A 12,197-nucleotide genomic window follows, 5' to 3' on the forward strand; every position below is an offset into this window, starting at 1 on the left:
TCAAATAAGTGAATTTTATCATTTTTTTATGAGTAAATTAATCTGCTACGCACTTAAATTAATTCTTAGTTAACTAATAACCCATCAAATGTATAGATTTAATTAGTTAACTATTTTAAGAGAGAAGAAGCCAAGCTTGATCAATAATAACAAGCGAATTATTTAAATTAAATCAATTAATTACTTAACATAAATGAATATATTAATTACTACTTGTTATTAATCCAATTAAATAATTATAGATTTAATTGGTTTAATTAGTAATATGTTGTCTTCCTAATAGATTCAATAGATTTTTTGAATTTCTAAGAGAACAATAATAGATGTGGTTGTAACAGCCCGGCCCTTTCACCGGCACTGTTACCGTTCACGGCCCAGGGCTATCCCTCGCCTGGCCTCGTGCCACCTCAGACTTTCCACTGGCGTCGTGAACAGCTTTTAACATCCATTCACCCTCACGGGTTCCTGGCAGGATTTGTCCCCTTGGGTTCTTGCATCGCATCCTTCCCCAAGTGGATTTGGCCCAAATTTCCCTTTTTGGAAATTAGGTCGCCTCCCCCACTACTCGAACCCTTGACCTTCCACTTTAAGGGAATAGTCTAGTGAGAGTGAGTACCAATTGTTCCATTTGGTGGAGTTTGCCTACAATAACAGCCATCATGCTAGCATCGGGATGGCTCCATATGAAGTTTTGTATGGGAGGAAGTGCAGATCACCTGTTTGCTGGGAAGAAGTTGGAGAAAAGGCCTTGGCAGGGCCTGAGCTAGTAGAGATTACCAGAAGGGTAGTACCCATAATCAAAGAAAGAATCAAGACTGCTGCAAGTAGACAGAAGAGTTATGCAGACATCCGCAGAAGACAGGTAGAGTTTCAGGAGGGGGATGTGGTATTGCTCAAGGTGTCTCCTATGAAAGGAGTGGTTTGCTTTGGGAAGAAAGGTAAACTAGCTCCACGATACATCGGACCCTTTGAAATCTTGCAAAAGATTGGGAATGTGTCGTACAAGCTGGATTTACCTGCTTCTATGGAAAGAATCCATCCGGTTTTTCATGTTTCAATATTGAGGAAGTTTGTGTCAGATCCGGGCAAGGTTCTTAGTGAGCCTGATGTGGAGGTCCAAGAGGATCTCACCTATGTTGAATAGCCAGTACGGATCATAGACACCCAGATCAGGAAGCTGAGAAACAAGGAAATCCCAATGGTGAAAGTCCTGTGGAACCACCACAATTTGGAAGAATGCACTTGGGAGACACGGGAGTCCATGCTCCAGCAATACCCTTATCTTTTCTAAGGTTAGTTCCTTGTGAGTTCTTGTGCTTGTATGTATGTTTTGTTTATGCCATGCTATGTGTTAGTTGGTGAACATTCGGGGACGAATGTTCTTAAGGGGGGGAGAATGTAATGCCCGGCTAGACTCCTGTATCGGAATTCCTACCGTCCGGTGGAATCTCGAATGTCGGAAGCCTTTAGTAGGGTAGAAACATGTTTTCATAAAATGTTTTAATGTATTTCATGATTTTAAGTAAAAAGGAAATGAGTTTTTGCATGAAAACAACCTTGGAGGAAAACTCAGGTTCGGCCGCCGAACATGCATGCGCTTCGGGTGTGCCTTAGGCCCCCGAAAGCATAAGTGAGGGAAGTCCAGGTTCGGCCGCCGAACCTTATGTTCGGCCGCCGAATATGGCATGCATGCGGAGGCACTTTCGGCTCTCGAACGTGGCCTGGCCAGCCACCTATAAAGGGGTCCCTTAGCCGAAAATGGGCGAGTTTTCTCCCCATCTTCGACCAAGGTGAGCTCTCCGCCATCTCTCGCCGGTTTTGAGTTCTTTCCTTCAAATCTTTCTCGATTTTCATTAGTTTTACCCTTGTTTTGAAGATTTTGAGCTTTTGAGCAAGTTTTGGAGCTTGGAGGTTCAAGGAAACTCTCTCTCCCATTTTCCAAGCTAGGGTCGTTCTCCTTTCGATCTTCAAGAGGTAAGGGCCGATCTTGAGCTTATGGCATGTTTTAAGTAAGTTTTAAGTAGATCTATGGGGTAGAATGCATGTTTAGCTCATGGTTAGGTTTATGGGTTTATGTATGTTTTTGAACAATGTGAGTTGCTTGATGTGTTGTAGATGGAGTTTAAGATAGTTTGATGCCCCTAGGAACTTGTATGCTTGAGTATGTATGTTGTAGATTAGGAAAATGCATGTTTGGATAGTTTTGGGAGGCAATGTGCATGAGGAACCAAGTTTCTGCCCTTTTGGCAGAAACCAGGTTCGGCAGCCGAAGGACTTTCGGCCGCCGAACCTGCCTGGGAGGCCAGCCTTTCGGCTACCGAAGCCCGCCCCCGAAAGAGGACTTTCATCTCTGAAGGGCAGTTTCGGCTGCCGAAAGTGCCGCCGAACATGCATGAGTTTCGTCTCTGTCTGGGAGTTTCAGCCGCCGAAGGTGCCGCCGAACCTGCCTGACTTTCGGCTCTGGAGGGACTTTCGGCCGCCGAACCTGCCGCCGAAAGTGCCCTGTCCAGCCTTCCTTTGCATGTTTTTTCTATGATTGTTTCATGATGTTTTAGGGGGTTTTTGGGGAGTAGTTTAGAGTTATGTTCATGTATGTTTGGTCCCTCATTTGAGTCCACCTGTGTAGGTTCGGACCCGAGGAACCAAGGACCCCAGCAGTGAGTCAGCTGCTCCAGTGTCTGGTCAGAGCTATCCAGAGGTGAGTGGAATAACTCATTACGTTTTTAAAGCAAATAAATGGATATTTTAGCATGATTCACGCATCATTAATGCCATGAGATATACTAGGTTGTTTGCATTAGAATTCACGAATATGTTGCATTGCATACTCTATTGATGTTGATGTGGATGAACGTTGGATGATCCATAGCCCTCGATCTATGATGTGACGATGTGATATGTACGGTACGGAATGTAAGACCAGTGGGACCCATTCTACGTTCGCTGGCACTATGTAAGAGAAAGACCAGGACCCATTCTACGTTCTGGCACATTGGAATGTTATGTTATGCTATGTAAGAGAAAGACCAAGACCCATTCTACGTTTTGGCACAGTTGGACTATGTAGAGGACTATTGGTGACAACTTCATCCTTGATGTGATTAGCTGTGATGTGTTGCATTCCATGTTATCATATGTTTTGAATGTTTTATTATTCTGCTCACTGGGCTCTAGTAGCTCACCCCTCTCCCTAATTCCCCAGGTTTGCAGGTACAGGGTAAACCAGGAGGTCCGCAAAAGTAATGAAGTCATGTGTATGTAATAGATAGAGTGTGGACATGATAAATTGTAAAGTTATGAATAGTAATGTATGTAATGATATTGAGGATTAGAGATTGTGCTTGACCCTATGTGTAAGGTATCCCTTTTAATACATAATATTAGATGTTTATGTAAACCAACTCAATATATGTTGTATCGCCCTTTGGGGCATTGATGAGATCCCACAGAGGGGTCATGGTTATGATTATGATTATGTATAGTGCATGCACAGGTTGAGTTTGGTGTATGAATGAAAGGAAAAGTTTTAATTTTTATGTATGTTGTTGATCATGTATGGGATTAAACAGGTTTACAGGTTGCATGTCAGGCTTGCTACGGGTCCCGGCGGCCTTAAGCCGACCTGAATCCTAGCGCCGGTAGCGGTCCGATTTTCGGGTCGTTACAGTGGTATTTCTCAAAAAAAGAAATTAACTAAAAATAGAAATAAGATGAAAAGAAGTTAAGAACATAATCTCACAACTTTGAATAAACCTCAATTTTGATTAACCTTCAATTGAGAAAAAGTGTTTAGCTTTTAAGTGTCATAATAAAATTACAAAAAAATAAAGAGAAGACAAAGAAATTGGCTAGAAAGGACTAAATATGAGAGAGGAGAAGAAGAGAAAAATATGAGATGGCTAGATTAATTTTAGGGCAGCCTTTATATAGACTTTTTCCCAACAAAAAGATAAATATTCACAATTTAAAAGAAACTCTACTACTCCTATGATAACTCTTATCTCAATCCTAATCTAAATGTGTTTGCTTCTATCTAAAACTGATATGGGCTCTGTACAGCTGGAAAAATCGAAATTACAGCTAGCAAACTGATTTGGGCTTTGTACAATGACGAATTTGCTCTATTTAACATAGCATACAAATAACATAAAAACTTGAATTCTATGATAAAGACATAACAATTTCTCATGGCAAGTAAGGAAAAAAAATTTTAATCTGAAAATAATACTGAAAAAATCAGAAAAATTAAAATATGAGAAATAATTCCGCAAGAGAAACTGCTGAGGAACAAAATAAGTCTTACAGGCTTAAACCTCTAGCAATTAGCAAAAAAATTATGCAGAAATAGTAGAATAAATTTTTTTTTTCAAAACACAGCAGAAAAGTATGTACATCAACCAATCAATCAATCACAAAAAACACTTCTATTCATATCACTTCTCCCCCCTCACACTTACTCTTCACATTGTCCTCCATATAAAAAAAAAAAAAAAATTCAAGCAGCGAGAAAAGTTCACAAATAAATTAGCAAAACTGAGTAAAGAGAACTTCTCTAAGAAGTAAGTTACCTAAAACTCAGGTTAGTGGTGGTTGGGGTATGGGGAACCCCAAGTGAGAGTGAATGGTATCTAACTTTGCATCAATGTACTGCATTTTTACCTTAATTCTGGCTAGGCAGGCTTGATTATCAAGTTCTGGAGGTGCTGCTGATGTGGTTGAGGTTATCAAGTTCTCTGTCCGAAATAAACGCGATCGTGGTGGATTGATAGGACCTGGAGGACAAAACACAATTTTTTTCCTCTCGTTGAGACAAAGTAAGCCCATAGAGTTAAATGCATGTATATCAAGAGAAAGAATATGCTTAGCTATATGCAGATCAGTATTTTCTGAGTCTAGCATACCCAATCCTATAGCTAGCATAGAAATCACATAATTTAGATATATACCACGCCCAACATTATATATACTTTTAAATTGGAAGGCTAACCAAAAACCAAAATTAACTTTCCGTTTATTCACCATATACTACAAAAAGAAAAGTCCATACTTTGTCAGGTTGGTGGGATCTTTATTTTTCCTAGAAAATATATAACAAAGGAACCTATGAATGTATCTAAGGGTAGGGCTCTGGATATCATTAGCTTTAGATTTCTCACCCTTAAATTCAAACTCAGGTTTTCCTGTCAATTCTTTATATGGCAAAATTGAATCCTAACCAACTGGATAATCACATAATGAGTCCAGGCAATCAACAGTTTTAACATATTTATCATCATAAATACCCAAATGCAAATTAAAATCTATTGAACAATGTACCAGTTTATTCTGTAACCTAAAGCGAACAATAGGCACATTTAAATTGAAATTATGCACATCAAAAGAGAATTCATAGGTGGCATAAAACTCACGGCACAATTCAGCATAAGAAGGACAGTTTATGACAAAGAATTTTCTCCACTCAATATTATCAATCAAAGCAAAAACCTCATCAAATAATTGTAATTGGGTCAAGGCAACATCACTTATTCTTTTGCAAGCAAATATATCAGAATGGAGAAAATTTTTTTCTTTGTTTGATTCCACTTATTTCCTTTCTTATAGATAAAATTTTAGTTTCTGGAAAAAATCTAAGAACAAGTCTCTAATTTGCGCCTAAGTGGTGATTGAACCTGGGGGCAAATAATAGAGTCATTCCTTAGCGGATTTAATCAGAGTAAAAAAGAAAAGCTACTAGCCTTATTTGTTCGTCAGTTATTCCTTGTGGTCTCATACTTGAACAAACCACGTAAAACTCTTTCGGATGATGATGTGGGTCTTTATTTTCCAACCCTTGAAATTTTGGTAGCATATAAATCATATCTGTTCGCAATTCCAGGATTGCGTTCAACACTGGATATGTGATGCAAAAGGGTTATTCTGTAGCAGTAGCTGCGGCCATAGTGTCTTTTCGATTGGTGTCAATTGGAGGCTAAGTTGGTGTTGAAGACGTGGTATTTTTTGTTAGCATAGGGGATCGGAAAGATGGTTGAGAGGTTTCCAAATTAGTCTGTTTTTGCAATTTGGTTGCTTTTCTAACCTTTTTGTAGTCTTCTTGATTTTTGCATCAAATTGAATTCTACTATTTTTAGATCTGATCATAAAAATAAAAATAAATTGTTAAAGGTCCCCAGTAATAGCGTCAAAATTTGACAGGCGTCAAATCCATCAGATTAAAACTTATTTTTCTTTCCTTAATTTAAAAGAATTTGTAAATAGGGCAAATGAGTATGATCCCACAAAGACCTTAATTTTGTTTAAATTAGATGACTAGTAGAATAATAAGAACAATTTAAAATAAAAATAAAGAAGAAGAGAATTTTAAATAATTAAAATAAGGCTAATTAAAATGGTGGAATAAATAATTAAATTAAAATTCAACTGAAGGTAATCAAATTGAGAGGTTTGCAGTTAATCATTGTTTAGTTATAATGTTCAAACAAGCGAATCCCACCAGTTCTTCTTTATGAGTAAATTAATCTGCTTCGCACTTAAATTAATTCCTAATTAACTAATAACCCCATTAAGCATGTAGATTTAATTAGTTAACTGTTTTAAACTAGAAGAACCCAAACTTGATAAAAAATAACAAGCGAATTATTTAAATCAAATCAATTAATTACTTAACATAAATGAATAATTAAAAGAAGAAGAGAATTGTTGGAGAAATTGATTTTAAAAAGAAAACTTAAAGAAAAAAATAAGGCTAATTAAAATGGTGGAATAAATAATTAAATTAAAATTCAACTGAAGGTAATCAAATTGAGAGGTTTGCAGTTAATCATTGTTTAGTTATAATGTTCAAACAAGCGAATCCCACCAGTTCTTCTTTATGAGTAAATTAATCTGCTTCGCACTTAAATTAATTCCTAATTAACTAATAACCCCATTAAGCATGTAGATTTAATTAGTTAACTGTTTTAAACTAGAAGAACCCAAACTTGATAAAAAATAACAAGCGAATTATTTAAATCAAATCAATTAATTACTTAACATAAATGAATAATTAAAAGAAGAAGAGAATTGTTGGAGAAATTGATTTTAAAAAGAAAACTTAAAGAAAAAATAAGGCTAATTAAAATGGTGGAATAAATAATTAAATTAAAATTCAACTGAAGGTAATCAAATTGAGAGGTTTGCAGTTAATCATTGTTTAGTTATAATGTTCAAACAAGCGAATCCCACCAGTTCTTCTTTATGAGTAAATTAATCTGCTTCGCACTTAAATTAATTCCTAATTAACTAATAACCCCATTAAGCATGTAGATTTAATTAGTTAACTGTTTTAAACTAGAAGAACCCAAACTTGATAAAAAATAACAAGCGAATTATTTAAATCAAATCAATTAATTACTTAACATAAATGAATAATTAAAAGAAGAAGAGAATTGTTGGAGAAATTGATTTTAAAAAGAAAACTTAAAGAAAAAAATAAGGCTAATTAAAATGGTGGAATAAATAATTAAATTAAAATTCAACTGAAGGTAATCAAATTGAGAGGTTTGCAGTTAATCATTGTTTAGTTATAATGTTCAAACAAGCGAATCCCACCAGTTATTCTTTATGAGTAAATTAATCTGCTTCGCACTTAAATTAATTCCTAATTAACTAATAACCCCATTAAGCATGTAGATTTAATTAGTTAACTGTTTTAAACTAGAAGAACCCAAACTTGATAAAAAATAACAAGCGAATTATTTAAATCAAATCAATTAATTACTTAACATAAATGAATAATTAAAAGAAGAAGAGAATTGTTGGAAAAATTGATTTTAAAAAGAAAACTTAAAGAAAAAAATAATGCAATTAAAATGGTGGAATAAATAATTAAATTAAAATTCAACTGAAGGTAATCAAATTGAGAGGTTTGCAGTTAATCATTGTTTAGTTATAATGTTCAAACAAGCGAATCCCACCAGTTCTTCTTTACGAGTAAATTAATCTGCTTCGCACTTAAATTAATTCCTAATTAACTAATAACCCCATTAAGCATGTAGATTTAATTAGTTAACTGTTTTAAACTAGAAGAACCCAAACTTGATAAAAAATAACAAGCGAATTATTTAAATCAAATCAATTAATTACTTAACATAAATAAATATGTTAATTGCTACTTGTTATTAATCCAATTAAACAATTACGGATTTAATTGAGTTAATTAGCAATATGTTGTCTTGTTAGGAGATTCAATAGTCCCCTTGAATTCGTAAGAATTAATATAACAATGGAGGTGATATTTCTTAAAAACAGAAATTAACCGAAAATAGAAATAATATAAAGAGAATTTAAGAACATAATTTCACAACTTTGAATGAATATCAGTTTTGATTAACTTTCAACTGAAAAGAAGTGTCTAGTTTTTAAGGGCAATAATAAAATTACAAAGAAATTATATAAAAATTATTGTAAAATTAATTATTGTAATTAATTTTTGTATGGTAAAATTAATTATATAAATCTACTATAATTAATTATTGTAATAAAATTAGTATACATATAATATTTGTATGGTAAAATTTCTGTATAGGAGAATTTTTTTTTTTTTTTTTGTTTTAGGTACTATTGGTATTGGATTTGTTTGGATGACTTGTAGCCTGTAATGTTTTGTTTGGAGTCTTGTACTGTGCTTCACTAACTTATGATGAACAATTGTGTTCATGATTCCTTTAAGGAAAAAAATTTCAATATCTCCCATCTTCTCACTAGACTATATAGTTTTTTTGATATTCAGTTGCCAATCGTTTTACCGTTAATCAATTTTTGCCTAGATTTGAGGCTATAAACTAATTAATGTCTTTGACCAAAAAAAGTTTTAAGATAACTTAAGTTTAATTAAAAATTATTCTAAGGCTATATTCAATTGAGATGACATGCCTAACAATTTAATCCCAAATTACAATTTATCTTAATACGTGTAATTGGCCAAAAAATAACTATGCATTAGAAATTGGATAATCACGATGAACAAATCAAGAACTAATTTATTAAAATTAAGATATAGCTAACTAAATACCTAGTTTTATGAAAGAACAAAAATTAATTTAAAGATCAACTGCTATTTAATATCCCATATCCATAGAATATGGAAAATGAATATTATATAATCATTAATTCAAAACTATTAAATAAATTAAATTAATCATTTTAAACTAAATATGTTAACAGAATTTTATATAAAAAAAATCTGTTCAACTAAAGGCCTAAAAGTACAAAAAAAGCCAATACTTTGACTTTTTTTAATTCTAGTTAATTTTTTATTTTTATCAATTTTATTCTAATTTTAAAATTTAGTATTAATTGTAATCTATGGTTAAAATTAAAAATTTAAGATGTTAATATGATAGTTATCATCAATAATATTATTTTATTTATCTTAATATATAAGTATTTAAAAACTTTTAAATTTTTGCCAATATAGCTAAAATTTAAAAAAAAAAAAGTTCAGTTACAGCTAACTAAATTACTATAATTTAAATTAGTTAAAATAAATATTTTTTTATGCAATAAAATCTAATATTTAATAAACATAAAATTTCCCATATTTCTCTCTGTATATTTTTTGCAATTTATGAAAATCATATGGAAAATAGGTAAAAGTTTTAATTTTTAAAATAAGAAATTCAGATATAAAAATGTTTGGAAAAAAAAATAAAAATGTTAACATGATTATTTTAGCATGTATATATAATTAATAATTAACGTGTATATATATATATTTATTAGATAATAATGGGTACTGGGAGAAAAAAAGAAAAAAATAATTGATGATGGGAAGAGATGGAGAGTAATGGAATTCTAAAGAGCTGGAAAATGAAGGAAAATAGAGAGGACCTTTCTCTCTTCCTTCTTCCACCTGCCTTTCTCATTCTTCACACATCATCCCTTCTTTTTCTTCTTCCCTCCACCCACCATCACAATAAAATTATGATGATGATTATTATTATTATTGATTTTTATATAACTTTTTAATTTAAAAAATTAAAATTTTATCTATTTTTATAAATAATTTTTGCAAATGCATTGATTAAAAAAATATATGTAGAAGAAGAGAAAAATTTTATTGTTACCCTACTAAGTAAAATAAATATTAAAATTTAAAGAATGAAAAATATATATTTATTTTATTTAAATTAATTTAAGTTAAAATTAGTTAGTTGATTATAATTTAAACAATTTTAGCTTTAATTGATAAAAAATAAAAAAATTTGGATATTTTTATTATAATACTATATATCATGTAAGTAATAATAAATAAAATAATATTATTATATATTACACACTAAGTCGATATTTAATTTTGATCATAATATTTTTTAAATTGAAAATTAAAAGTTAAGAGAATAGGATCTGAGAGTTTTAAATTTTATTTAGATAGACCGAGTCTATGAGTGCAATTTTATTATAAATTATAATTAATATAAAATTTAAAAATTAAATTAAAATTAATAAAATTAAAAAAATTAACTATAATTGAAACCGCACTGAAATATTGGCCTTTTTTTTAACCATTAAGCCAAAATTATAATATCTCAAAATCATATTTCAATCTCAGATAAAAGAATGGTATTAGATCAGTAGGATTAAAAAAATATAAAGCTACTACCAAGATGATCAACTTACTATCTTTTATACTTGTTAGAGTTATAAAAAAAATTAAAAATTAGAGAAGTAGAATTTAAAGTTTTTCAAATATATTCATCATTAAATTAAACATATGATTGCTGATCGACCTACTATCTACTTTTAATTTGTGAGAAACTTTATATTTATTTAATTCTCAACAAACTATAACTTTAAGCGAATGAAAATAAAATTAGGATAAAACAGACTTTAGTTTATATTATTTTCATCAATACCTGTCCAAATTATAATAATAATAATTCTTTTAGTCGCAACCGTACGGCCGTCGGTTTAGAAAAAGCCCATACGCTGACGTCATCTCCACTTGCGATGCGCGCATGCTTGGACCAAAGAAAAGAATTGTGCGTAGGAACAAAAGTGGGTCCACTACACCATCAGCACAGGACGTCTCCACGTTGGATATTCTATATTTCTATGTTATTTTATAGCAGAGATCAGTTGATAGCCATGTGAGACTCTGATGTCGTGGGCCCTTCTTTCCATCCAAGACCACTTTATAATTACAAATCCAATGCTTCCCACTTGGTCACTTCCTCCAAGCTTGCAAGTTCCACATTTTTCCTGTAAATTACAGGTCTCTCACTCTCTCCTCAGGTTCTGAAATGGGTATTCGTTTGCCTGCCGTGATCTCCAGCGCCATGCAGAGTCTGAAGAAGCAGCCTTTCCAAGGCAGAAACCAATCTGGTGTACCTAAAGGGCACGTAGCAGTTTATGTTGGTGAATTCCAGTGGAAGAGGTTCATTGTTCCAATATCCTATTTGAACCATCCTTGCTTCCAGGATTTGCTTAACCAAGCTGAAGAAGAATTTGGGTTCAATCATCCTATGGGTGCTATAACAATTCCTTGCAAAGAAGATGAGTTTATTGATCTCACTTCTAGGTTTCTTGCCTTGTGAAGCTTCATGAAACAAAAGAAGATTCACCAAGAGCAATTCTGCCATTTTTTGACAAGATATTCATCTTTTTTTGTTGTTTTCTGATTTCCAACCCATCCCCCTTTTTCCCTCCTAGGTCACATACAGGAGGATTGTGAAGTATACATATTTACATTTTCCCACGTACAAGTGGATGAAGCAATTTTCTTTTGTTTCTTTTTAGTGAATCATATGTCTCTCTCACATCAATATTTCGTACGAAGATTTTCTTGGAAACTCTATCTAAACTCCATTGAAGGTATATCAAGTGCAGCGGTCATCAGTAATGATAAGTGTGTTTATGAAACAACCAATCCAACAATCTAAATAAAAGATCCAGAAATATAAGATCCAAAGAACTACTGTAAAATGTGAGGAGCATATGGGACCAGTAGCTCTGCTTATTCGGAGCTGGAATATATCACAGAAAGCTGTGAATATCTTGCCAAGGGATAGAGAGGATATCATTAATTATTGAATTATTGCAGGTGTGAGAGGTTAATAAAGAAATGTTGTGTTTGGAGATTAATCGCTACAAAAAAACTTCAGGATTAAGTAATCTTTTAAAAATTCATTGGTAAACGAATTATGAACGGATTATTAACG

At 32.5% G+C, this 12,197-nt stretch overlaps 1 protein-coding gene across 1 annotated transcript; it reads left to right on the forward strand.

Annotated features, from left to right (window-relative positions):
* Positions 1-11,215: 11,215 nt before the first annotated feature.
* On the forward strand, positions 11,216-11,875 carry LOC110626268 (auxin-responsive protein SAUR20). Its single transcript, XM_021772073.2, has one exon. The coding sequence runs from the start codon at positions 11,280-11,282 to the stop codon at positions 11,571-11,573; it is 294 nt and encodes a 97-aa protein (XP_021627765.1). The 5' UTR covers positions 11,216-11,279; the 3' UTR covers positions 11,574-11,875.
* The last annotated feature ends 322 nt before the right edge of the window (positions 11,876-12,197 follow it).

This window comes from Manihot esculenta, chromosome 11, assembly GCF_001659605.2.
Source record: "Manihot esculenta cultivar AM560-2 chromosome 11, M.esculenta_v8, whole genome shotgun sequence".
Taxonomy (NCBI): domain Eukaryota; kingdom Viridiplantae; phylum Streptophyta; class Magnoliopsida; order Malpighiales; family Euphorbiaceae; genus Manihot; species Manihot esculenta.